This window comes from Eubalaena glacialis, chromosome 15 (genome assembly GCF_028564815.1).
Source record: "Eubalaena glacialis isolate mEubGla1 chromosome 15, mEubGla1.1.hap2.+ XY, whole genome shotgun sequence".
Taxonomy (NCBI): Eukaryota; Metazoa; Chordata; class Mammalia; order Artiodactyla; family Balaenidae; genus Eubalaena; species Eubalaena glacialis.
Window position 1 is genome coordinate 72,367,282 of NC_083730.1, and position 27,163 is coordinate 72,394,444.

The 27,163-nt window shown below is 38.7% G+C and overlaps 1 protein-coding gene across 13 annotated transcripts in view; it reads left to right on the forward strand.

Moving 5' to 3' along the window:
* The window catches only part of MTMR3 (myotubularin related protein 3), a 133,527-nt gene that overhangs the window by 77,878 nt on the left and 28,486 nt on the right, over nt 1–27,163 (forward strand). For 11 of the 13 annotated variants that reach the window (XM_061170237.1, XM_061170236.1, XM_061170240.1 and 8 more), the window contains 5 exons: nt 5,005–5,090; nt 12,234–12,323; nt 12,752–12,868; nt 20,366–20,448; nt 22,464–22,630. In XM_061170237.1, the coding sequence (XP_061026220.1) occupies nt 5,088–5,090; nt 12,234–12,323; nt 12,752–12,868; nt 20,366–20,448; nt 22,464–22,630 (460 nt within the window). In that variant the 5' untranslated portion in view covers nt 5,005–5,087. Of the gene's footprint in view, nt 1–5,004; nt 5,091–12,233; nt 12,324–12,751; nt 12,869–20,365; nt 20,449–22,463; nt 22,631–27,163 lie in introns of those variants that run through there. The other 2 variants (XM_061170243.1, XM_061170248.1) reach the window with 2 other exon arrangements.

The following is a 27,163-nucleotide window of genomic DNA, read 5'->3' on the forward strand; positions in this document are numbered from 1 at the left end:
GTTTCTGTCTTCCACACTGGGATATGAGCTCCTTAGTGCAGGAACCAGCACAGTGTCATAGTGTTTGACACGTAGTTAGTTCTCAGGTAATTGTTGATTGACCAAAGTGCAGCACACCATTTTACAGTCTTTATTTGGTGTATAAATGGAAGACATCAGGGACTTCCCTGGTGGTCCAGTGGCTAAATAAGATTCTGCACTCCCAGTACAGGGGGCCCGGGTTCGACCCCTGGTCGGGGAGCTAAGATCCCACATGCCTCGCGGCCAAAAAACCAAAACATAAAACGAGCAATATTGTAATAAATTCAATAAAGACTTTAAGAATGGTCCGCATCAAAAAAATAAAAGAAAAGAAAAATAAAAACTTTGTGAAAATTTCAAATGTATAAAAGTAGAGAAAATAGGTTAATCTCCATTTACTTATCTCATTGGGCTTCAAAAGCTATCAACTCATGGGCCCATCCTGTTTCATAGATATATACTCCTACTCATTTTGCCTATTCCATGATATATTACTTCATGTGTACATATTTCAATTGTATATCTAAAAGAAACTTCTAAAAAGCCATAACCACAGAAACCTCCTAACCACTGTGACATTGTCAGTTATACAGAAAATTAATAAATAACATCAAATATTATATGGGCAGATTTCCCTAAATGTCTCAAATTATTTTCATACTTTGAATTAGGATCCAAGCAAAGTCCATATATTGCAGTTGGTTGACATGTCACATCTCTTTTTTAATCTGAATTTTCCTTTGATCTCTTCTGTCTTGCAGTTTAAAGAATTTGGGTTATTTTTATATTTTTATAGCTTTCTCTAGACTAGATCATTATGTTCATCCTATATTTCATTAGCAGTTGTAAAATGGTGATACTTATTTGTGTCTTTCCTCGTTTGTGTATTAGGTGAAATACTACCCCCATCAACTACTTGGTTGTACAGAGGTTCAGTTTATATAGGAAAAGCAAGATAAATACTAATTCTTTGCCTTTATTTACCAGTTTCAAAAATAAGAAGTTGCTTACTTAGCATTGCTCCAGTGGTGACCAATGAGAGGGAGAGAGAGAAATATTATGAACTTATAATTAAACATATTGAAATTCAATACATGGCGCTTATTATTTTTGCTCAAATTATTCCATTTTCACCAGTGATTCTGTTTAGATTGGCTCTGGAGTCCTTTTGATATACCCTTAGTAGTCTTTGATAGTTTCCTTGCTTTCCAATTTAATGTTCCAGGATCAACTTACACATTTTCTGTTCTAGACCTGTAATTGGCTATTTCTCAGGAGCCTTGTTGGCTCCTTTTGAAGTGAGAATTAGTATTTAGATACCATGGTCTAGATGCTTAGAATGCTCATTGCTGCTGGGTCAGTTCCATAACTTTTTTGCAGTAAGATTATTTTTAGTATTTCATGAAGAGTTTGATTATATTCATATTCCTCACCTACACATCACATAAAACTTACCCTTTAAAAGCATACAGTTCAGGAGTTTTTAGTATGTTGTGCTAAACCACCACTAATCTGTTTTCTGTCTCTACCTAGATTTAAAATTCTGGGCAATTCATATAAATGAAATCGTACAATATGGTCTTTTGTGCTTGGCTTCTTTCAGTTAGTATTATGTTTTCAGAGTTCATCCGTATTGTATCATGTGTCAGTATTTTAGTCTTTTTTTATTGCTGGATGATATTCCATTGTGTGGATATACCACATTTTATTCTTTCATCATTTGATGGACATTTGGGTTGTTTCTGCTTCTTGGCTATTATGAAGAATGCTGCTGTGAACATTAACACACAAGTTTTTGTGTGGATATGTTTTCAGTTCTCTTGGGTATATACCCAGGAATGGAGTTAATGACTCATATGGTGACTTTTAAAGGAACTGCTAAACCATTTTCTACAGCAGTGCATGAAGGTTTTAAGTTCTCCATATTCCACTACCTTTTTTATGTTAATATCTTCATCACTGGAGTTGCGCTTTGTTATCTGTTTTGCAAAACTTCAAATCCACTTCTATTTGAGTTATTTAAAATATAGCAGTTTGAATATATATATGATACTGTCATTAGACATTTAATTCTAAAACACAAATATCTTTTGCACATTAGGACAGTTTAAAAATAAAATTCATCCAGTAGGTGTTTCTTTTTAAAGTGATCTTTAAGAGATTTTTTTCTAATAAGTTCATACCCTCAGGAATAATTTCTTTGCCTTTCCTCCTTTCCTTTTTTTTTTTCCTCCTTTCCTTTTTAATTAATTCCAACAGGTGGCCTCTTTACATACCCTTGCCACCTCATCTAAAACAGCACTTCTTTGTTACTCCTTATCCCTAAACCCTGCTTTATTTTCTTTGTAACACTTACCAGCTACCTAATATAAACATGTCTATTTATTTGTTTCTAGTGGGGAAGGCAGGCAGTAAAATTTTTATTTTATTTCATTTTTTAAATTTATTTTTTGGCTGCGTTGGGCCTTCGTTGCTGTGCGCAGGCTTTCTCTAGTTGAGATGAGCGGCGCTACTCTTTTTGCGGTGCACAGGCTTCTCATCGTGGTGGCTTCTCTTGTTGCGGAGCACAGGCTCTAGGCATGCGGGCTTCAGTAGTTGCAGCACGTGGGCTCAGTGGTTGTGGCGCACGGGCTTAGTTGCTCCGTGGCATGTGGGATCTTCCTGGACTAGGGATCGAACCCGTGTCCCCTGCATTGGCAGGCGGATTCTTTTATTTATTTATTTATTTATTTATTTTGGCTGCATTGGGTCTTCTTTGCTGCGCGCGGGCCCCCTCCAGCCGTGGCGAGCAGGGGCCACCCCGCGCCGCGGTGTGCGGGCTTCTCACTGCGGTGGTCTCTCTTGCCGCGGAGCGCGGGCTCTAGGCGCATGGGCCTCAGCAGCTGCAGCACACGGGCTCAGTAGCTGTGGCACAAGGGCCCAGCTGCCCCAAGGCACGTGGGAGCTTCCCAGACCAGGGATCGAACCCGTGTCCCCTGCAGTGGCAGGCGGACTCTCAACCACTGCGCCACCAGGGAAGTCCCAGGCATTAAAATTAAGCTCCATGACTTTTTGGTTACAGTTGTCTCCCCTAGATCTAGAGCAGTGCCTGGGATATATTAGGTGTTGAATAAATATTTATTGAAATGAATGAATAAATGAGAATTTTATGCTAATCTGTGTTCTTGAGCTAGGTTATATCACAAAGACTTGTTTTAGGTTTGAATAATGGTAAGAATGATGACTCTGAGTTGATTTGTTACTAAACCACTTGGTTCTTCCTCATCCTTCTAGCCTCTGAACAATGGAGTACCCCAAACCATCACTTGGTCCTCTTAGTTTCTCCATCTGTACTTGCCCCAGAATTTACTAGCTTTAATGCCATCCACACACTTATGGCTCCCACATTTATGTTACTATCTCTAGCTTCCATCTTCTTCATCTCCAAGCTAGTTTGTTCAGCTTTTACTTGGTGTCTTCAACGGGATATCTGTTAGACATCTCAAATATAACGTGTCTAAAACGGAACCTTTGATTCCCTGTTCCCCCTCCTGTACCTCTGCACAGAGTAGGTAATCCATTTTTCTGATGTTTTCCCTCATCAGTAAATGGGAAATCCTTGCTTCTAGATGCTGAAGCCAGAAAGTGTGACTTCTTTTATTTAATGAATTAGCTCAAATCCTGTGGGTGGTAATTTCAAAATATATCCAGAATCCAGCAGTGTCTCATCATTTCCATCACTACTTCTTATGGTGATTATTTCCTTCTGACAGGTCTTCCTGTTTCCTCCTGTGCTCCCTCAGCTCCCCCAACAATCTAGTCTGTTCCCACCCTATAGCCAGAGCCATCCTTTAAGTCACCTCATGTCACTCCTCTGTTCATAACTGCACAAGGCTCCACATGTTCTGGGCCCTGCTACTTCTTTGATGTCCTCTGTTCCCTCACTTTCACTGCTCACAAAGAGTTTACTTTGAATATTGAATCCCAGACTGCCTAAAATATCCTATATTCATGGAAGTTTAGTGAACTAGAAATGGTGGCTTTGCATGAAATGTATCTATTTTTTTTTATAAAAAACTACTTATTAGAGATGATCGTGTTCTTACTAGCCTGTCTTTGAGTTTCTTGTTAGGTATTCCTCCCCCACTCTTATAGTTGTTTCTGAAAACCAGGTAAACGTATTAGTGCAGTTTATGTGAGTTTTCAGTGAGCATAGGATATTGGGGCAAAATGCAGTTTTTTCATATTTTTTTACTAAGCCAGTTTGGTTCCCACAGATGGGGAGATCCATTTTGAATTTACAGATAACCACAAAAACATACTGTAATATTACAAGAATATTGTTTTTGCATTTGCAGGTCAGTTTTAGTTATTGCTTTATTATTTTCATCTAAGGTTTATAATATTTTTTGTATTGCTATCAACATTAAGAACATGAGCCTTTGCTACTTTTTTGCTCAAATAGTTTACGACAGGAGGATTTTCACAAGGGAGTTAAGGAGTTTGGATTTGACTAGTGGGGATTGGCTGGGTGATATTCAGCTTTTCCTTGGCTGACTCTGGTCAGGTCTTTTTTTTTTTTTAAAGATTTATTGATTGATTGATTGATTGATTGATTGCTATGTTGGGTCTTCGTTTCTGTGCTAGGGCTTTCTGTAGTTGCGGCAAGCGGGGGCCACTCTTCATCGCGGTGCGCGGGCCTCTCACTATCGTGGCCTCTCTTGTTGCGGAGCACAGGCTCCAGACACGCAGGCTCAGTAGTTGTGGCTCACGGGCCTAGTTGCTCCGCGGCATGTGGGATCTTCCCAGACCAGGGCGCGAACCTGTGTCCCCTGCATTGGCAGGCAGATTCTCAACCACTGCGCCACCAGGGAAGCCCCTGGTCAGGTCTTTAGGTCCTTGTATATGCAGTTTCTTTAATTAGGGTATGGCCAAATGGGATTGGGGGGGGTGTGTGTGTGGGAATTGGCAATTTTGTCCTTCTTTTTTTTTTTCTTTTTCAAGATCCAGGCATAAAGGAAAGAAAAGCCTTGCCAAGATACCAAAGAAAGGACGGGGATCTCTCCTCCTAATCTGGGCCTCCTGTCATGGTAAGTACTAAGAAATAACAAGAAAATTGAACTTGAACTCTGTCCTGACAATTAAGTGAATACTAATAAGTTCATAGTTACCCATTTTTGTTATTGTGAGAAATCATTTCACTTTTTCTTTCCCAGAACTCTCTTGTCTATTTTCTTTTATTGTTTACTTAGTAGTAATAATTTTAGAATATTCTAGTGTCTTAGAGCAGTTTTGCTTCTATTAACTTTAATCCTGTGAGTTAGATATTGTCTTTTTTCAGTCAGATAGTAAATGGAGTCAAGACTAAAACCCATGTTTCTTGGACTACTTCAGGGTTCTTATTCCTTTTCTAGGAAGGAAGGTATCGTGAAAAGCTTTTCTCTGTGTGTGTGTGTGTGTGTTTTGTTGTGTGTAGGAGAATTATGTGGTCATACACATATTCTTTATGAATTTACCTTTCTGGATAGAAGCAATTCCCTGTCTTCCCTGTCCTGTCTCTTTAAGACATTATTTTTATCCCAGAAAAGATGAAGTAGCTCTCTGCACACTCCCTACGTATGTCTTTGACTAAAATGAGTGTACTTCAGTGACTTGTGGGCCATTTAGGACTCAGTTCAGGCAGAGATGATGGAGCAATGAGCCAACCACATTTCTGTCAATCCTAAGAACACGTAAACCGTGCTCCAAGGCTTAAAAAAGAAATGGTCCTCTATAATATTGTCCCGCTTCTATCTTGGTGATGTTTTCTAGAACCAAACTCTGTCTCATGCTGGTGCACAAAGAAGGAATTGAAAAGGCCATGTTAATTTCAAGCTTCATTAGGAACATGGGTGGAAAATGCTTTTCAAAATTAAAAACAAACTAAAACAAAACAGAAAAACTAGTTGTATAGAAGTGTCATGTTAAAACGACGACAAAGGTAACTGCTCTCATCTTAAATCTTTGCCAGTTTTTTCTTAGTTTGTGGGCATAACAACTTTCTGATGTATCCTATACCCAAACACTGATGAGCTTTTCTTTAGACTATATTTTATTTTATTGGTTTTCACGAGTTTTTAATGAACTGAAAAAGTGTTTGCCTAATATTTTATGGTATGTATGCCAATGCTAATGAATAGCAAATGGTGGGCTTATGAAAGCAGCTCTGTTCTGTACTGAGGGGTTGTCCTTCATTGTGTACCACATAGCTACAACGGTGTGGTCCTCATTCTGGTGCTGCTGGGGTCTCTGGTGCCCTGCAGACAGTCTTCCTGGTGCGCTCTGGAGATACTTCTGTGTGCAGTATTTGGGGAGCAGTATGACCGTGGGTCTTTTTTTAAAAATCTGTCATAAAGTAGCATTACAACAAGTTTTTACAAGTACTTATTTACAACTCTTCCACCAAAACCCATGGTTGTGTTCCTTTCTAACTAGTTTATGTCCATATGTATATTTTATGTAGTTGGAATTAAAACGTAATTATTTTGCTTATTTCACTAAATGAATTAAACATTTTCCCTTGTTGACTCATTGGATTCCTAATGATTTTTTACTAGCTACATATCATTTTGCAAGTTGTTGAATCATTGATTTAAGTAATATTAATTAATATTTTGTTTTAGAATTTTGGTTCTGTGTCCTTAATCCTTATTTTTTGTATAGAGAATTCAGAAGTACTGGTTTTTCTTTCTTTTTTTAGTGTATACTTCTATACTAATTTGAGTAACATCCTCATACTTTTAAAAGTTCTTAAATGAGATTGAGGTTTTTTGGGGGAGGTTAAGCATTAGGAAGATGTTTTCATGTTTCATTATGGAAAATCTCAAGCCTGTGCAAATCGAGAATAGTATGATGAACCCTCATATATGCATCAACCAGCTGCAATAATCATCAGTTCATGGCCACACTTGTTTCTTCTGACTCCCTCACCCCCACCTCTTTGGATTATTTTGAAACAGATCACAAACATTATATCAAGGGAAATTTATTTTTGATGGCCTTTAATACCAGTCTTAAGAATGATGAATTGACAGACTGACAATCACTTTAATTTTTACATTTGTCAAATGTTCCTACAGATATTTCACTCTTAAGTATAGTTTTTTTTTTTATCCTGGAAGGCTGTATATAAATTTAGTTTATAGGCATTTCCACTGGTCAGCCTCTACTCGCCATGTTCTTTAAATATTTATCTCTAATGTTGACTTCTGAGATATAGACTTAAGTCTCTTACCTGCATAGTTTAGTGAATAGCAGAAATTAGCCTGGAACTGTGGTGACTGATCCCTTTTCAAGATTTTATAGGTGACCCTATATGGCGCTGGTGGAGATTAAGTACCACCAGATTCCACAATGCCTGGTGTTCCTCAGCAATAGCAGGAAGTTGACCATGTGGAATACATTCTTCTACTAATAAACTACTGCTTAATAAGCTAGCCTAGGAGAAATTTGTTTTCAAGCCTCTTATCAGGCTAACACTTGACAGACTTTTTCTTTTTTTTTTTTTTTAGTACATTTATTTATTTATTTATTTATGGCTGTGTTGGGTCTTCGTTGCTGCGCACGAGCTTTCTCTAGTTGCAGTGAGCGGAGGCTACTCTTCATTGTGGTGGCTTCTCTTGTTGCAGAGCATGGGCTCTAGGCGCGGGCTTCAGTAGTTGTGGCACGCGGGCTCAGTAGTTGTGGCTTGTGGGCTCTAGAGCGCAGGCTCAGTAGTTGTGGCGCACGGGCTTAGTTGCTCCGCGGCATGTGGGATCTTCCCGGACCAGGGTTTGAGCCCGTGTCCCCTGCATTGGCAGGCGGATTCTTAACCACTGTGCCACCAGGGAAGTCCCCAGACTTTTTCTTCCTTGCCTTTTGTCTCCTTCCAGCTCTTCCTCCATCAGCCATCTCAAGTTTGTCCTCCCTTTTACATATGAAACTCAGAAACTGTAATAAATTAGGCAGTTGATTCAGCTTATGCTTAGCCAAGTAATGTTTTTACCATTCTTCTTGGAAAGTCTGTGAATAGTTTATCCTAATCCTTGGGGATTAAATGCATTTTTATGTATTGTGTTGGCCATAAAGTTCATTCGGATTTTTCTGTAAGATCTTGTGGAAAAATCCGAACGAACTTTTTGGCCAGCCCAATGTAAGGGGGAAAATCAGTCCAGAAGCCGTACAGGTAACGTGAACTGAGACAGTCTTATTAAAAAAGCATTTATTTTATTTGACTGTGAAATATTATTTCTTTATGCTCATCTTGTTTGCCAAATTCTCAATTCTCTTATGCTGAAAATCATTTGTTCCATTTTCAGTTTTCGGTAACTGCTTTGGTTATATACATTGGCCTGGATTAGCCCCCAAGTAAATGTGCCAGCAAGAATGAATTGATAAATGGCTTCTCTAGTTTGTTTTTTTTTTAAGCCTGCTATATTATTTCAGTTCTATGCTATTTAGAGGTCAGTAAAAATCTAGTCTGGGAATCACTTAAATAATGATCTGTCAGATGATCTTGAAGAGAATAAAAGTTTAGGCCTTATATATTTAGGTGAGTTTAAAAAGTTAATGTGATGTTGAGAAAGCATGTTTACAGTGTACTTTTATGTAATAATTTTTAAAAGCCACCCCCCCCATATTTCATAGCTTTTCCTGCCTATCCCCTGTTGGTTTATGAGAAAAACTTCCTAAATTCAAGTTTACTCATATCTTTTCTCTTTAGTGCTGAGTGTAAATACTCAGTGTTCTTTAAGTCAAGAACTACCTCTTAAGAATGGAAATAGAATTTGGTTAAAAGAAAAAAAGGTAACATTTATAGAAAAATTGAGTTCCTTTCAAATATGACTGTGTCCCTTATTCCTTCACCCAATCATTGACCTCAGAGGAAATGAGTGGAAAGGAATAAAATGGAACAGATTGACACAAAACTCTTCATATAACAAGTTATTTTGGTGTTTATAGAAGTGGAGTCATTCTTCGTACACCCTAGGTAATTATATTTCTGGAGGCTCCAAGCCATGTCATATCAACCTTACTAAAACACACCAACTTCATTAAACTTTTATTTATTTATTGGTATAAATAACTGAATAGATTTTTATACTTTTGCTTTTGAAATTATTTGATTATCAGCTACGATTTCTTGACAGTCATGGTGAATACTTAGCAGTGTCACTTCCCTAGGACTGCTAAGTATATGACAAGTTTTATATTTTTTGGTAGCATTTTATGAACCATTTATAAAGTTGTTAGTTTTATTTTTAGAATTTGAAGCCGCTAATTTCTTTATACATTTTAAGTATCAAACTTTTTAAAAGTTTGTGCCTCAAGATAAAACCTGTGCCTCAAGATAAAATGGCCCCTTAGAGGGGTTGGAATGGGCCCAGTCAGCTAGAGTAGCAAAGATACGGTTTTATGGGTAGTAGCTGAGTGAGTGAGTGTTGTTGAAGTCTCTGTATGGCTGTTCGTTTCATCACTAGGAGACTGGTTTTATAGAAAGCCTGACTTCAGATTAAACAGCTTTAATTGGTACAGTCAGTGGTACCACATCCATGGATTCCCAGATTAATCGGGGAAAATTACAGAAAGTTCCAAAAAGCAACACCTGAATGTGCTGTGTACCAGCAACTGTTTACATAGCATTTACTTTATATTAGGTTTTATAAGTAATCTAGAGGTGATTTAAAGTATACTGGAGGATGAGCATAGGTTATATGCAAATACTGTATACCTTTTTTATATAAGGGATTTGAGTATCCATGGGAGGGCTGTGTGTCCTGGAACCTATCCCCCTCAGATACTGAAGGACGAATGTATTTAGTAGTGGATTATAGTAGAGCAGCAATTCTCAAAGTCTTTGGTCTGAGGACCTCTTTTTACATTCTTGACTTATTGAGGGCCCCAAAGAGCTTTTGTTTATGTAGGGTGTGTCTGTCTGTATTTACTGTATTAGAAGTTAAAGCTGAGAAATCTTTAAAATGTTCATAAATTCATTTAAAAATAACAATAACCAATTAAATGTTACCATAACATTTTTTATGAAAATTAACTTTTTCCTCATCCGACAATAATTAATGTAAAAGAGTAGCATTGATTTTTAGTTTTTTAAAAATGTTTGGCTTAATAGATGATAGCTGGATTCTCATACCTACTTCTACATCCAATTTGTTACAGTATGTGTTTTTGAAATAAATGAAGTAAATCCAGCCTCACAGAGATACAGTTAGAAAAAGGAAGAGTATTTTAATAGTTTTTCCAGGTAGTTGTGTGTATTCTTCTATTACGCTACATCAAAACTTGACAAGTATCAGTTCTTTTTTATAAATTTATTTATTTATTTATTTATTTTTAGCTGCATTGGGTCTTTGCTGTGCACGGGCTTTCTCTAGTTGTGGCGAGCGGGGGCTACTCTTCGTTGCGGTGCATGGGCTTATCATCGCGGTGGCTTCTCTTGTTGCGGAGCACCGGCTCTAGGCGTGCGGGCTTCAGTAGCTGTGGCTCGCCGGCTCTAGAGCGCAGGCTCAGTAGTTGTGGCCCATGGGCTTAGTTGCTCCACGGCATGTGGAATCTTCCCAGACCAGGGCTCGAACCCGTGTCTCCTGCCTTGGCAGGCGGATTCTTAACCACTGCGCCACCAGGGAAGCCCCGACAAGTATCAGTTCTTTGAAGGTTAGTTGCAGTGTGGAATCTGAAGCCATATCAGTGAACTTTTTGTATTATGTTAAAACCATAGGTCTGTCTTGCACTTTAAATTAATCTTTTATCCATGCATAATTTTGTAACATCAAGAATAGGTCATTTTGAAAATAATGAGGAATGAGAAAATAATGAGTAATGCAGATCTTCCAAATGTAGACATATTTCGCGATAAAATTTCTTTAAAAAATCACCCTTGGGGACTTCCCTGGTGGAGCAGTGGTTAAAAATCCGCCTGCCAATGCAGGGGATACGGGTTCGATCCCTGGTCTGGGAAGATCCCACATGCCGCAGAGCAATTAAGCCTGTGTGTCACAACTGCTGAGCCTGTGCTCTAGAGCCCGTGAGCCACAACTACTGAGCCCGGGTGCCACGACTACTGAAGCCCATGCGCCTAGAGCCCATGCTCCACAACAGGAGAAGCCACCACAATGAGAAGCCCGCGCACCGCAACAAAGAGTAGCCCCCACTCTCCGCAACTAGAGAGAAAGCCTGCATGCAGCAACGCAGACGAAAACAAACAAAAAACCTTGAGTATTGTTTGTTTATAGATAGGATTTTTCTTTCTTTGAGATTAAAAAATTGTTAGAAGTGTGATAAGTAGCATGTGTGGAAATGTCCAATAACTAGTGGTTGTATTTCTTACTGGTGCTGTCAGTTTAACATGATACGGTTTTGCTCATATAAAATTTGCTGTGTAAACAGATTCCATCATAATTTACAGTCAGACTTTCCAACAGATTGCTTTTTCCCCCTGGTCTTCCTATACCATAAAAATTCATAATGTAAAAGACTACTTTTTAATATAAATTATAATTAGTTCAATTCAGGTGCCATTCAGATTATAATTTATTGCTTCTTTGAAATTGCCTTAATGGAAATAAATCTAATTTGTAATATAAAGCAGATTATGCTAGGGGTAGTGGTTCACACATGTTTTCAGTTTGAGAATTCACTTCTCAAGTTTACATTAAAAAGAAAAAAACTTTCTGTTTTGGAAAGTTCACATATAACCAAAGTAGACACAGTGGTATAGTGAACTCTCACTTAAAAGTTGCATGAATTATCCCTCATGGACAGTTCTGTTTCATTTATGCCCCATTCCCTTCCCTCTCCAGTTATTTTGAAGCAAATTCCAGACGTGAGTCACATCATTTCATTTTTATATAATGCACAATGTATCTTTCAAAAATAAGAATTAAAGGTTATAACTTAAGAGAAAAAAGCCACTGTATCTTGGTTTCTCCTAAAAGTAATATACTAACAACTTATTAGTGCTTAATAGAAATGTTCTTAACTTCTTTGACTTTTTTTTTTTTGGCATTGGTGTGTTCTCCGTCTAAAGGCGCCGAATGTATTAGATGGAACACTTTTGGGGGTGAATATTTTTTCATTGAGCTTTCTGCCAGTTCACCTTGGTCACTGGACTCTCACTGTTATTATGCTCCTAGACATGGCAGAAAAACCCAATATGGATGAGTAGGAGCTTTGAAATTATTTAAACATTTGGGTTTTTCCAGGATGAAGAGACTCAGCACAGCCTTGAGTGCATCCAGGCCAATCAGATCTTTCCCAGGAAGCAGCTGATCCGGGAGGATGAGAATCTTCAGGTAATTTCAGGCCACTTTTGATTGTGAAATGAGTATTAAGCATCATAGTAACAATGTAGCAGAGCTAATGGATTGAAGTAATGTACTATATATAGGAAAATATGTATTAGAAAAATATATTTTTTCCTCAGCCATACACATAATAGAAATGTAAGCTGGAAAACATCTCTCCTTTTAGAAAGACTTTTTTTCCTGAGAATTCACTGAGATGATCATCTCTGTGTCATTCCTTCTGTAGTCTAGAATATGAATAACTAGGTTTTATGAATCTTGAATCTTGTAGGTATAAACCCATCCTCTTTAGGTCCCTTACCCATTTATGTACTGTTTTTGAGTGACAGTGTTTATCATCCATTCACCTGACCCATGTTTGAACACTTTGCTTTACTGCTTCAAAACTCTGAAGGGTTTCTTCTTCCATTTTGAAGGTTCCTTTCCTTGAACTTCATGGAGAAAGCACAGAGTACGTGGGCCGTGCTGAGGATGCCATCATTGCCCTTTCTAATTACAGACTTCACATCAAGTTCAAGGAGTCTCTTGTTAATGTAAGTGTTTCTCAACTGTTCTCCCACTAAAGTAGATGGAGAAAGGAAATATTCAATAAAAAAACTTGTTAATGTTCTCAAAGAGAGGAGTGTTATATGGGGTTTGGTTTGAAAACCTTGTGTGCTCTGCTTTTCTCTCACTTAATTTAAGCACTCAGGGACACTAGGTTAGCAAGCAACTCTTGTGCTTGATTTAAAATGATACATGTAGTTGTCAGCTAAGATGTCCATTGTCTGGTAACACTGCATGATTCGCAGTAGGTAATGCTGTACCATTAAGATTTGTAAGGTTGCAAAGGTTGTGCAGGCTTTTATTCCTCAGTTTTTAGTAGTTGCTGACTGCCTCAGTTGAGAGAATTTCCTGGACCTTAATGTCAAATGTTGAGTTGTACTTTGAGCTCAGTGCAGACTTCTGTTATAGGATGAAGTTATTCTAATGGCTCCTTAGTGGTATAAGTATAGATGTCAAGTACAGTGTGTATTTGTATAATGGACTATATATTGCTGAAGAGAAGGAAGGCTCTCAATTTTCGAGTGCATTTACCCTTTTCAATTATGAGGGTATTCTCAGTGAACTGGTTCTTCCAGCACACTTGCCATCATTAATAGTTTTCAGTAAACGTGCCTTTCACCACAAAAATGTGAAGGTTCATGTATTTCAACCAAATGAATGCCTTCTTCCTTCCTCACTGGACCGTATTGTGGCTTTCTGCACTTTGGTTCTAGCACAAAGAAGTGTATTATGACATCTTGTAAAAGCTCAGGACTGTACTTTCATTCAGATTGTGTGTTTTGGGGTTCATTTGGGGATTCTTAGAAAAAGTTTACTCAGCCATCCAGAAGTTACCCAATTCCTTCATCATATTTTTCCCTTGTCAAGACTCAAATGGCTGACATTTTCTTTGTGGTTGGCATTTATTATTTTAGTATTTATTATTATTCTTTGTAGTTAAGCATTTACATCCAGGAATCATTGTGGCCTGAGTTCCTCCTGGTTTCTAGATTTGGGCTATGATCATATCTGTTATGTTAGTTTTCTGCCTATCAGCTAAAAATACACACTGGATTCATCAAGGAAAGAGGCATGTTGTGCTTTCTTACCATATAGCACTGTATTCAGAAGGGCCCATTTGGAATTGGGTGGCCGTGATAGGAGGGGACAGGATTGAATCTCCTATAACATTCCAGCAACCAGACGTTTCCTACCAGCTACTGTGGAAATAATGACAGTAATAATTAGTAGAATTGCCCAATTTAATTTTGTGTTTAAACTGTGTTTAAATGTCTAGAATTGATGGAATTGTAATTAAATTGCATGTGGAGATAATTTAGTTTCATATCATTGCATTTTTCCATACAGTCCTCTGTCTCTCAGCTTTTTGGTTTATGGCGAAGTGTTTCAGAGACTACTTTTAGATCTATTTGGGAATATGGTCTGTTGGAGAGAAAGCATGGATTTGATCATGTCATTCACCAGCCTGAAACCCTTCAGTGTTTCTTAACTACTTCTAAGATGAAATTACTTAGCATGGTATGATCCTTGGTCCCTGACAGCTTTTCTGTATCCCTCTTTTCCCCCTTCTTCCCTTTGTATTGGTAAAACCACCCTCCTTGGAATCTCAGACATACTTTACACCTCTGAGTTCTCTCTTCTCCTACCCAGGGAACTTCTCTTCATCTGTCAAAACCCAGTTCAGGTGATAAATTCTTCTGTGAAGCCTTTCTCAATCCCAGTTCCCTCCCTGACAGTTTATTACCCTCTCTTCTGGCTTCTTCTGTATCTTGAACATACCTTTACAACATTTACCAGATATGCTGTAATTTTTTGTTTATTCATCTTTGTATCTTCAGAATCCAACATGTTTACTGGTGCCATGGTATTCAGTAAATACTAAAGTGAATTGAAGTTAATAGGGGTTTGAAATTGATATTAGACCATTTTTAAACACCCTTTGGGTTTAAAGTTCATTTTAAAACATACTTCTGTGTAAATACGCCTGTGTCATCTTGTCTCTTAACAGTAGCTGTATGAGTAGGTTGTTTACTGGAATTGTTGGTCCCCCATTGTGATTGAGATACAGTGCTTAAGAAAACTTACCCCTGTTCTTACTTTTGACCCATTTCTTCACCTAAAAGTGCTTTCCATTTAGCATTATAACCCTCTAAGGCATAGAGCCTGCATGTCACGTTTTAAAAAGCCCAAGATAATGGTTTTGCACAGAAAAATGGTTGTGCAAAAGTATTTTGGCGTTGCAGTGACTTTAAACATTTCAGGTTGAGAGCGACTAGGACTTCTTCATACAAATAAGTTAATCACATCGCAGTTAGTGCTAAGGTTCCTAAAACCTGTGGTTACTCCAGGAAACAATGGCTCCTCCTACACTAGGTCCTCCCTCAGCAGATGAGTATTTCAGTAAAATCTGTGAGATTAAGAGACCCCTTTAAAGGTTATTATATCTAAATCAAACATAAATCAACCATCACCCAGATGTGCCAGTATATATTGTGGCATGCTCCAGTTCGCATCATTTTGTATGCTTTTAAATCAACACACATCATTTTGTATGCTTTTGAATCAACACATTTAGCACTTTAGAAAATGACTTACTATCAAGCTTTAAATAGCTACCTGATAATCATATATTCTCTGTTAATTTCACAGCAGCACTAAGATACATCATTACTTTAATGCACACACATTCACTGGGTATCAAGTTTCCAGTTTCTAGGGTAAAGAACCTCTGTAGTACAGTTCAGTTGTATTTAAGGTACGAATTGCTCCCATTCTGTGCTTTTCCCAAACTGTATTTTTACATATGTACAGGTATTTGCTCAACTAATTTATAAACAAGTAAGTGTTCAAGTGGAGTTCATGAAATTTTTAAACAATTCTTGTTGTGTAATTCAATAGACCGCCTCTCAATCTGCTGCTTCTGCAATCCCAGTAAGTAGCATGAGAATTCTAGGCGGTTGTTGCACCTGTGCTTGGAACAAACTGGTTTTGAGTGTCAGATGCTCACCTTGCAAATCAGCAAAGTGTGTCATCTCTGCATGAGTCCCTTCCCTCATATTAGACAAAGTTCTAGTGGTTTCCTATATGAGGACAATTTGTGCGGTGGGGATAAAGCCACACAGTTTAAACTTATTAAGCGGGTGGAATTGTGACCTTCAAAAAATGTAAACTGAATTTCAACCAGAAATAATTTGTAAAGTCAACATGAGTATTTAAAAGGATATTAAAACTCCATTTCCAGACTGCTCTGTTAATGCTTCTTAGGAACAAGCTGGAAGTATACTTGGAAACACTTTCCTTAGCATTTTCCTAGATTCTTTCCATTGCCTAACTATTGTACATCAAAAATCTTCATTCCCCAAGCATCAAAAGGAGGTTATTGTTAACAATGCACTTTGGCCTTAGCATTCATAAATCAGAAGAGGCTTCTGAAACCAGTGCTGGAAGAGTATCTTGAAATACCACAGGTGAGCAATAGTTTGGGTCTTTAACCTGTGACAGTCTTCTTCCTCTGACTGGTTTTTAAGTCATAAGAGTTAGAGCCCAGATATTCCAGTGTGTTACAGATTTTAGGTTAAGACTCATTACATTATTTTTTACTCTGTACTGCCAGTTTTACTTCACATGTGTATGCAAGATTAGTACTTCCCATTCATGCTATAAAAAGGGCATTTGTTTTTAAAAGGTATACATTATCCCACTTTTAAATTCTGGTGCTTAAAAAATAATTCACACACACACCCCCACCCACCCAGAATGAATTATGATAAATATAGTAGGATATGATGATATAAAATTCCCTCTGGAATGACACAGTACTGTGGGTCTTTTATACTTGTGCATGTCTATTAAATTTTTAAACTGCCGCTCTTCTGCTTTTTTGGATTGATGCTCTTATGAGTTTTGGTGTACATGATATAACTTTTGACCTTTTGAGGAATTGATTAACAGCACTGAGTGTGTTTGATGTATTTTGAGCATGAGTTTGGTGGGTTTTATAAGAGGAAAAACACTGTAATGGGAGATAGAATTGCCTGGGAGGTAGAAGGCAGAGGAGAAAGGAGCAAAAAGAAAATGAGTTGCTACAAAACACTGAATCAGTGGGTAAGAGAGGATTTGAATGTGACTTTAGATTTCTTCGAATTGCCTCTGAGGAATCTTGGTTTACATTCTGTTTTCCTCTTGAAGATCCCTGGTGAAGAGGCTACTACTTAACTGTGAAAGAACAACTAAAGTAGAGCTCACACAGAAGGGAAGGGCATCTTAGAGGAAGAAAGAAAGGAGTACCATATGTAATGGAAGGACCCTGAGCTAGAGGACAGCCATGGATTCTGGTCCTGACTTGCCACTAGCTTTAGTGTAGTGGCTTAACCTTCCTGGGCTATAAAATGGTCTGGCTCTTGTGCTTGTAATTCTTTGTTATGAGGTTGAATATTGGGTATGTCTAGTTACGGAAATGGTAAGAGATCCTCCTAATATGTGATGAAAGTTGAGAAACCTAAATCAGTGGACTTGCCTTTAAAAAAGTACAGAACCTTATTATGTTTTGGTTGGATGTATGAAGAGGAAAAGAAGCCTATCTCTGGCTTTTTAGAAGAGGAGGCAGTCTGGGGGCAGGGGTGCATTGAAGAAGTAACATTGAGGTGAAAGGGGAAGAAAAAAGGGAGATACTCATTTGATATAAAATCACGTATTTCTCTTTTAGGTCCTTGTTCTTGCTGCATATTAAACTTCCTTGCATGTGACAATCTGCATGATTATTAAAATCTGTTTTCTGTGTCTGTGACTTGAGTACACATGGTTGTTTCTGGTGACTTGCTAGTATCTGTATACTAGCAACCAACATTTTTATCCTTATTCCTTAAATTTGCAGTGTTAAAATACATGAAAATTTGTATATTGAAAGCATTTAGGTAGCAGATGTTTTGCACGCTCTGAGGTGTTGCATATTTGTATTTTGGAAGTCTGGACATAGGCTCTTGGGCTCTAGTCCAATAGTAGGGATGTAAAACTTACCTGTTCTTTGTAGCAAAATAGCACAGACTGGTCCACTCCCTCCAGCAGCTGCTAATAGCGTTAGTTGGTTTTCAAGTTTTCTAGCTATAAGGAAAGGTGATAGAAGGGGACCTGGGATGCGGGTGACTGCTGAGAGAGCACGTGGATTTGTAAAGCTCACTCTCACTCTACCCCAGGCTCTTCCCATTCCCTGTCCCTGGGACTTCCTAAGTTGTGACCTTCCGAGGTTGAGAAAGCAAAGGCTTGTGTCATGTAGGAAGGTTGGAAGGTTGTCCAAGGAAGTCAGGAAGCATGCAAAATTTGGCTGGTAAAATTTTAGAAAATTGAGATAAGAACTCAGGCCTCTTAATTGCCAGTCTGGCAGCTCTTTTTTGTTTGTTTGTTTGTTTTTTGTGCGTGTGTGGGGAGGGAGAAGGGGGTTGTAGGTTTAAAAACAAAGAAACCCAACATGAATCTGTTATAGGATACCCAGAGGACTGGCCTGAGAACAAATCAGTGTCCTCTTCTGATCTCTTAATCTCCTATTACTTCTTCACAATTTATCCCCACTGATACGTTGTTGGGGTTTTTTTCCTTCTTAGATGTACAGGTCTTGAAAGAATTTTTAGCTGCATCAACTCCAGTTTCTCACAGCACCTTGGGGTTAAGGACTTAAACAAAAACAGAGGGCCAAAGCTCCTTTTTTTTCTCTCAGAACACAGGCAAGAATTCTTAGCCTTTCTCTTACTTCTGGTCCTATTATAAGTGTAAGGGAATTTTGTTGATTGATCAAGAAGGCTCTAGTCCTGAGGTAGAACTCCCAGCCATTACCTGAGTAATATTATTTTGCTTTCTTACCCTTTTTAATCCCTGCCCCAGTTTGTTTGTTTATTTGTTTGTTTGTCTAAGATGTCCGGCATTGGGCTTCTTTTTGATCTCCACATCCTTGTTCTGAGAGTTCTCAGCTGACTCTGGCAACTGCATGATGGGGCAGCGTTTGCTGGAAGCCTGTTTCTGAAACTGGCTCAGCTAACAGGAGGGCCACCCTGTGCAGGCAGCACTCTCTTGTTTCTGTCTGTTGGAAGAGACTGCCTCCTTCTCATGCAAAACATGAATTGTTGGAATGCTCCTTGCAACTCCCAGAGCCACATTTTGGTTGGGCTTGATACAGTGTAAAAAGCCCCTTTTCCAATGAGTGAGAGTATCTACTGTTATTTTTACCAGGCTCTCTTTAGATGTTTTGGAAATTGCTTTTTGAAGCCAGGGGTTGAATCAGGATAAGATGAGGGACAGAGGGAGGATTCTAACAACCGCTTAAGGATTTGTCACCCTGTTCAGATGCGTTCCCTCCTGTCTGCCTGCCTTCTTTGATCCCTCTCCACTGTCATACTTATCCTGTGTTCAGTAGTCTGCTGACCAGATTGGCAGGGAAAGAACCATCCCAGCTTACTCATACCTTGAGCCCCACTTGGCAAACAGGGCTCCTCAGCTTGTCTTTTTTGGCTGCGTTGGGTCTTCGTTGCTGCATGTGGGCTTTCTTTTCTCAAGTCGTGGAGAGCGGGGGCTACTCTTCGTTGCAGTGCGTGGGCTTCTCATTGCGGTGACTTCTCTTGTTGCAGAGCACGGGCTCTAGGTGCACGGGCTTCAGTAGTTGTGGCACGCTGGTTCAGTAGTTGTGGCTCGTGGGCTCTAGAGTGCAGGCTCAGTAGTTGTGGTGCATGGGCTTAGTTGCTCCATGGCATGTGGGATCTTCCTGGACCAGGGCTTGAACCTGTGTCCCCTGCATTGGCAGGTGGATTCTTAACCACTGTGCCACCAGGGAAGTCCCCTCAGCTTGTCTTTTGAAGCAAATTAGACCTAGCTAATTAAGCCACTGTGAGACCTGCTCCCTTCTCCTCGATACCTAGCCTACTGAGCAGAGAGCCTGACCCGCAGCTCTGTCTACTCTCTTGTCTTTTTTGTCCAACCTGCAGGCAGTTCAGACCTCCAGTCTTTTTCAAGATTCTCCTTTGCTGACACAAAGCCACAAGCCCACCTTGTCATTTGGGGCAAGTGACAAGTGTAGTCCCACTAGCCTCTTGATCTGCAGCTCTTTTCTGTCAACAAGACAGGATAACTATTCTGGTTCCCTTTAGCTTCTGTGTCATCACAAATCACAGCTAGCTCTAACCTTGTAAAGTAGTACTTTGAGAGATGAGTTTGAAAGTTTGTTACCAGAGAGATGGCGTATTTCCCTGTTCTTCCAGATGTGGTGCCTCCTCTTTGTTATCTTTGTGCTATGACATGACTTGAGGGCACTGATTAGCGATTGAGAAAGGGAAACCCTCAATCAGCCAGGAAATCACTTGAGTGCTATTGATTTAGATGAATATGCAGTTCTGTGCTTCTTTCTCCTGCAGAGCTTTCTAATCACTCTTGCTGGACACACTGAAGAACTGCAGGGTCAATACCTTTTTGACTAAGGGAACTTCATCTTTTTTTAATTGCAGGTTCCATTACAGCTTATAGAAAGTGTTGAATGCCGAGATATATTTCAGCTTCATTTGACTTGCAAAGACTGCAAAGTTATCAGGTATGTGATGAGTTTATGCTGTTGTTTAGTGTGGAAAATACTTCTTAAAGGATGGATTCATGATTTGATAACAGAAAAACAGCTTTTGAGGGTCAGCCTAGTTAGGAGTTTTTTCGGAGTAGTTAGTCCCTGAAATATTTTATCTTTAGCCTACTTTGCTATTGGAAAGGTGTTTTTTATTTTTTATTTGGACATGATTTTAAATTTACAAAACAGGTACAAACATAAAAATAGTAAAGAGCACTAGTATTGTTAACATTTTACCCTATTTGCTTCATCGTTTGCAGGGGGTGTGTGTGTGTGTGCGCGCGCGCGCATGCGCTAGTGTGTGAAATTCTTGTTCTGAACCATTTGAAAGTAAGTTACATAATCATGGCTCTTTGCCCTGAAATACTTGTGTGCTTTCTTAAGAATAGGGGTATTTTCTTACATAACCCACAGTATCATTGTCAACTTCACAATTTTACACTCATAATACTTTTTATCCAATCTATTCTCCATGTTCCAGTTTTGTCAGTTGACCTAATAATGCCCTTTATAGCATTCCCCCACCTCGTTCAGAATAGGATCCAGTCAAGGTCACATATTACATTTAGTTGCCGTGATTCTATAGCTTTCTTTAATCTGAAATGTTTTCCACCACCTTTCTTTGTCTTTTATGACATTAACGTTTTGAAGAAAAAATCTTTTATTTATAATAGAAAGTTTCTTATTTTGTGTCCGGTGTTTCCTTGTGATTAAATTGAGGTTGTGCGTTCTCAGCTGGAATACTGTATGTATGAGGTTGTGTCCTTTTCAGGAGATTGTATTACAGCTGGAGGCAAACAGTGTTCATCTGTCCCTTGCTGGTGATGTTAGTTGTGATCACTCTCGTCAAGGAGTCACCCGCTTTCTGTGTAATTTCTATATTTTCTCCCTTGCAACTAATCAACAGTCTGGGAGGCACTTTAAGACACTAGAAATGTCCTGCTTCTCATCACATTTCTCCAGTGTTGGCTTTATCTGATCTAATCTTTACTATAATGGTTGAAAAGTGATGCCTAAAATGCATTTTAAATTTAGTAGCTCTACCAGTTTTTAATTCCCCAAGTTTTTTGCTTTATTTCTTTGACCTATTCTGGAGTGCCAGTAAACATTTTGTGTGGACATATTGATGAGCCACACTGATTGGGACAAGGGAGAGGTTTAAGTGACCTCCTTGGTTTTTTGTTTTTTTTTTAAACTTTTGTTGGAGTATAGTTGATTCCTCCTTGGTTTTAAGGTAAATATTTAAGTTGCTTTTTAGCCATTGAGATTTGGCTTGCTTTTGATAGATACTGGTTATAACTCACAGTTTTAAAAGGTTGCTTATTAATTACTCAATTTTAGATACTGCATTTGAAAAGATAAAGTATTTTTTACACTAATTATTTTAACTTCCTAGTTATATATACTGAAAATTGCACTTGATAATAGAATTGTTTTGTTCTCTACATGGTAACATCTGAAAGTTTCAGTGTAATGTATCTTATTTTTGATCTAAAGTTGCTGACTTATTCTAATTGCTAAATAGATAAATTTTGAAATTATTCCCTGATTGGCTAAAAGTACTGTGAACTATTTTTGAGCTTGCTGTAATATGTCATAACAAAACAAAAAGAACTTCTTTAAACATATTCTTTGAGAAGGGCAAGCATAAAGCTTTGGTGGAAGAAGTGGAATAAAACCCCATTCCTGGAAGAGAATGACTATCATTTTACTTTAATAATTGTCAATCTCAGAAGAGATTTTATTAGTCTAAAAAAAATAGGTTTTCCACATGTCCAGCTTTCTTCTTCTTGACATTTTGCACCATTGGCTAAAATTTGTTGGACATGTTTTGTTATTATAAATCATAAACATTAGACCACTTCTAATGCTTTTTTGACTGTTGTTATCATTTCACTGTGAGTAGGCACTCTTGAAATGGTGGCTACCCTTAGGTTTCATTGTCAGCTGTCTTCTGATTACATTTGTACTTGTTTGGCTTTACAAAGGTGTCAGTTCTCAACCTTTGAGCAGTGTCAAGAGTGGCTGAAGAGACTGAACAATGCAATCCGACCACCTGCTAAAATAGAAGATCTCTTCTCATTTGCATACCATGCTTGGTGCATGGAGGTATACGCCAGTGAAAAAGAGCAACATGGAGACCTGTGCAGGCCAGGTAGGCCTTTCTAAAACGTGCAGATGGTGGCTTTATTGAATTCCTGCTTGAGATATCCGTAACATGAAATGGGACTCCTAAGCATTCGTGTATTTAATCAGTGTACTTTTCATGGAGCACGTAGCATTTGCCCATCATTCTTCTAAGCTCAACGGAAGATGTTTCCTACCTTTCAGGGGGAAGGAAAGAACACTAGACTTGGCATCACAATTTACTGAGCCTGACTAAAAACACATAGGGTATGGGTGTTAGGGAAGCCCAGTGGAAGGGAGCCACGAGCGTAATATACATGTTTGCAAAGACTTCACGTTAGAAGTGGCTTTTGAGTAGGCTTTGAAGGTTGAATAAGAGTTCATTGATAACAGACTGGGGAAAAGAACTTTAGACAGAGCAAGTAGCATGAACAAAGGTACAGAAGTGTGAGGTTAGGCCACAGAATAATGGATTACAAAATGGCTTTTTGCTGTCTTTGAATTTCAAGTCATAGATTACCTTTTGTCACCCCTTCCATCTCACAGATGATGAAACAGAGGTCCAGAGAGGCCAGGTGACTTTTCTCAGGACAAATAAAGAAGTTGGGCCTATACTGGAACCCAGGCTTCCTGACTCCTCATGAAATCTTTGTCACACTCACTGTCTTTCTCCCTCAAAAATGGCGTTGACCAAGTTCATGCTGTTTCTCTGTGTGTAGTTTTCTATAAATTGTATGTTGCCGTAAATAGAACTTTGCTGGTCCAGCACTGAATCTTTAATGTGTCCAGCTTGGAAGCAACGTCTTGAATTCCTAAGCAGTGAAACGTTGTGAGCTTCCTTCCAATAAAGTTTACTGTAGAGACTTTTTCCTTTAAACCTCAATTTTCAGTCCTGAACCTTCAGTATTAACAATTCTGCCCTGGGTTGTTTTAAACATTGGAGGCTAATCTAGCAATGCTTGGATCCCTTTGTTTCCTGGCTCATTCACTGGTTAAAGCTTTTGGTTCATATATTTAATTAAATTATAGCAAACACAAACATATTTTTAAAGATGCTTTAATATGTACTTCTGTTTGACCCTCATGACCTTGTCAAACAGGCAGGATAGGCTGGTGTTTCTGTTTTGGGAGCCAAAGAAATGGAGACTCAGAGGTAAAACCTGTTGCCAAGTCCCACTGCTAGGCAGTGACAGAGCCAGGACTTGAACCCAGTTCTCAGCTATTGGGAGCTGACTGTATGGGGTGCTGTGGATACAGAGACGAAAAACAGAGGCACCTGCCCTTGTGGAGCCTCAGGGAAAGCCCCAGGAATCCAAGCTTCCCATAAGCCTGGTCAGCCAGTGGAACCCAAAGTCGTTCACAAGAGTCACCCACACCAACCTTGGAAGGTGATGAGAACGTGCCTTAGCTGTCTCTCACTTCACTCCCTTATCCATTGCATCTTTCTTTTTCCTTCTTTATATGAGATGCCATTGTATTTTAATTTTTTTTGTTTATGGCTCTTTTCAAGTTTTTTTAGTTTTTAAAAAAGTAACGTTTACATGCAATGAAATGCACAAATCTTACATGTATATTTGCTAAGTTTTTAGCCATTATATATTATTTATTAGATTTTTAATCTCTACCATCTCCTAGGATAATGAAGTTATTGAGTGTATCTTGCTGTATTATGTTATATAAGAACTTTGATTTGTTTAAGGCTCTTAACTCCAAAAGGCATTCCCTAGTTTTGGGTTGCCAGTGTTTAGTTAACAAGGCTTGAATTTCTCCTAACCTGTTTCTCTCACAAGCACAGACTGAAAATTCCTCATCTTTAGATGATTCCTTATTCCCTTGATAATTTAGTTTCTTTAGGATTTGAGTCAACTCTTAGAATATTCCTAAGATGTGTCAGATCAAAACTTCACTCCTGTCTATTAATTATAGATGGCTTTGTCCTGAGCTGAGATGACTTTGGTCCCCAGGTCTTTCCCTTCTTGAAGATATTTGGTATTCGTTGGCCACCAGGACATCCAATTTCCTTTCTTTTCATGGGTTTGTGATGGATGGAGGCATTTGGGGGTTAGAATACTGATTTAGCAGCTAGAAAACCTGAATTCAAACCTGTACGCTACCATTTAATTTTAAAAATAATACTGGGCAAGCCATTTATCCTCTCTGTACTTTAGTTTCTTTTGTTCTTCAAAGTGAGACATTTTTCTTCTTCCTGCCCAAGCTGATCTGGATATTCTGAAGATCAAATCTGTTAATGCTGGAGAGTTCAATTCAGTAAATGTTTGAGTGCCTCCTATGTGCCATGCTTGTGAATACATTTTGGAAATTATGAATATACAAGACGGTGCCATTGTAACTGATTGGAACCTACTCTGAGTAAAGGTTGTATTTTCTTTTCAATATATACATTCCACACTGAAGTCAACCTGCTACAACTCACATGCAGTCTTACTGTACTTCAGTGACTTGGTTTGCGTGTGTGTATATGTGTATGGCTTTTTCCTTTTATATATTTTCACTGTGGAGTATAGAGGAAAACCTGCTTTTAAAAAATACTCTGGTGGCATTTTTAAAGCCAGTCAACCTAGTTCTTTCGTCTCCACCCAATGTCATTGAGTGTTGGTGGTGGCTACAGCATTACTTACCAATTACGAGCAGACCAGACAACCACATTCTTATAAGTCATCTTTATGTGAGACAGCACTTGAGATATTTCAGAGTCATGCCATTCTGTAATCTGCCCCAACACATGAGACCACAAGCATAGACTCTGAAGAGTGGAAGTTAGTTTAGTCTTTCAGAAGTTAATAAAACCTTTTATGGATTCTTCTCTGCCTAGCCTGTTAAGAGTAGAATGTGTCAGAGAGGGGGGAAATGGGAAAATTACATCATTACCCTGTATTCATATAAATCGTAGTTTCTGACTGTTGAACCTGTCATAGTTAAGCCAGCCATACTGTGGCCACAGCTCTAGGTCTTAATCTGCTTTGGAGGAAGTCACCACATTGCTGTTGGAGTTCATTGTAAAACTCTTGACTCTGCTCTTAGCCCCATTTCAAACTCTAAATAAGAATGGACTGGACTTCCCTGGTGGTACAGTGGTTAAGAATCTGCCTGCCAATGCAGGGGACATGGGTTTGAGCCCTGGTCCGGAAGATCCCACGTGCCGCAGAGCAACTCAGCCTGTGCACCACAGCTACTGAGCCTGTGCTCTAGAGCCTGCGAGCCACAACTACTGAAGCCCGCGTACCTACAGCCCATGCTCCACAAATAGAGAAGCCACTGCAGTGAGAAGCCCGTGCACCGCAACAAAGAGTAGCTCCCGCTCGCCACAACTAGAGAAAGCCTGCGCACAGCACCGAAGACCCAATGCAGCCAAAAATAAAAAATAAATAAAAAATGAACAGGAGAAAATTAAAAAAAAAAAAAAAGAATGGACTAAAGCTTAAAGCTTCTCTCCCATATGCTCAGCCTCCTTCTCATTTTAGCTGCCTTCTTGGTGACTGTTCTCTACTTCAGCATTAATCTGGAGTCCTGACAGATGACTGGGCAATTCAGTTGCTATTTAAGTAGCATCAGACCCACATCTCTGACCTCTCTTCTATGATATACCCATTAAGCACATTTTGATTAACTATGAACAGCATGACTCTGGGTCATATACTGTTGTGCTGCTGCCTGTTTCGTATAAAGTAAAAGCCCTTGTCAGCAGAGTCCGTTTTCTGAGTTTAAATGCAGTCCAGTAAGTGTACATCTAGACGACTGTACTGGGACCTTTGTTCATAGAAAAGAAGGATTCTTCCCTCTGTATTTGAAAATCTGGGAGGGCTAGTTCTCACCTTCTCTGACTCTGATACTGTTCTTCCTCACAGTAAGGGCCTGGCCCTTCTATCCCAGGCCTTTAAATTGTGTATAATTGTAGGCTTGAATGCTCAGAATCACCGGGAAGCTAGACTTTTGGGGGAAATTTTTTTTAGACTGCTGGTTTACACTGTGGTTATGATAGAGGGACTTACTGCTTTAAAATTTTTTCATTCCCATTAAAATAAGAATTGCTGGACTGTTTGTAGTATAAGAAATACAAAATGTTAAAAAGGGACAGATCCTCATTTGGGGATGGGGGAGGCACACAGGAAGGGTTGAAATGGAAATACAAAGCTAAACAAATAAATTGGGGTATTACAGCATATCTAATGTTGAATCAGTGGAGACACGAGAATCCTAAGAGGGGAGTTCTTAAGGGAAATCCAGCAATATATGTGCTTGGCATGCACTTTTCTGGCAGAATAAACACAAGTGAACTTCTAACACAATTTAGCAAAAGCCAGTTGAATTACTCATGTATGTAAGGTCTGCTGCTAAATTTTTTTTTCAAGCAGTGGTTTTCAAACTAGGTTGTGATCCACCAGTAGGTCATGAAATCAAAGTTTTAAGAAATGAAATATGAAATGAAAATTCAGGATAGAAAATATCAATGTATCACACACATAGTAAGGGTGGGTATTTTGTGAAACTTTTAAAAATAAATATGTCATATTGAATTGTGATGTAAAACATTCTTATTGTG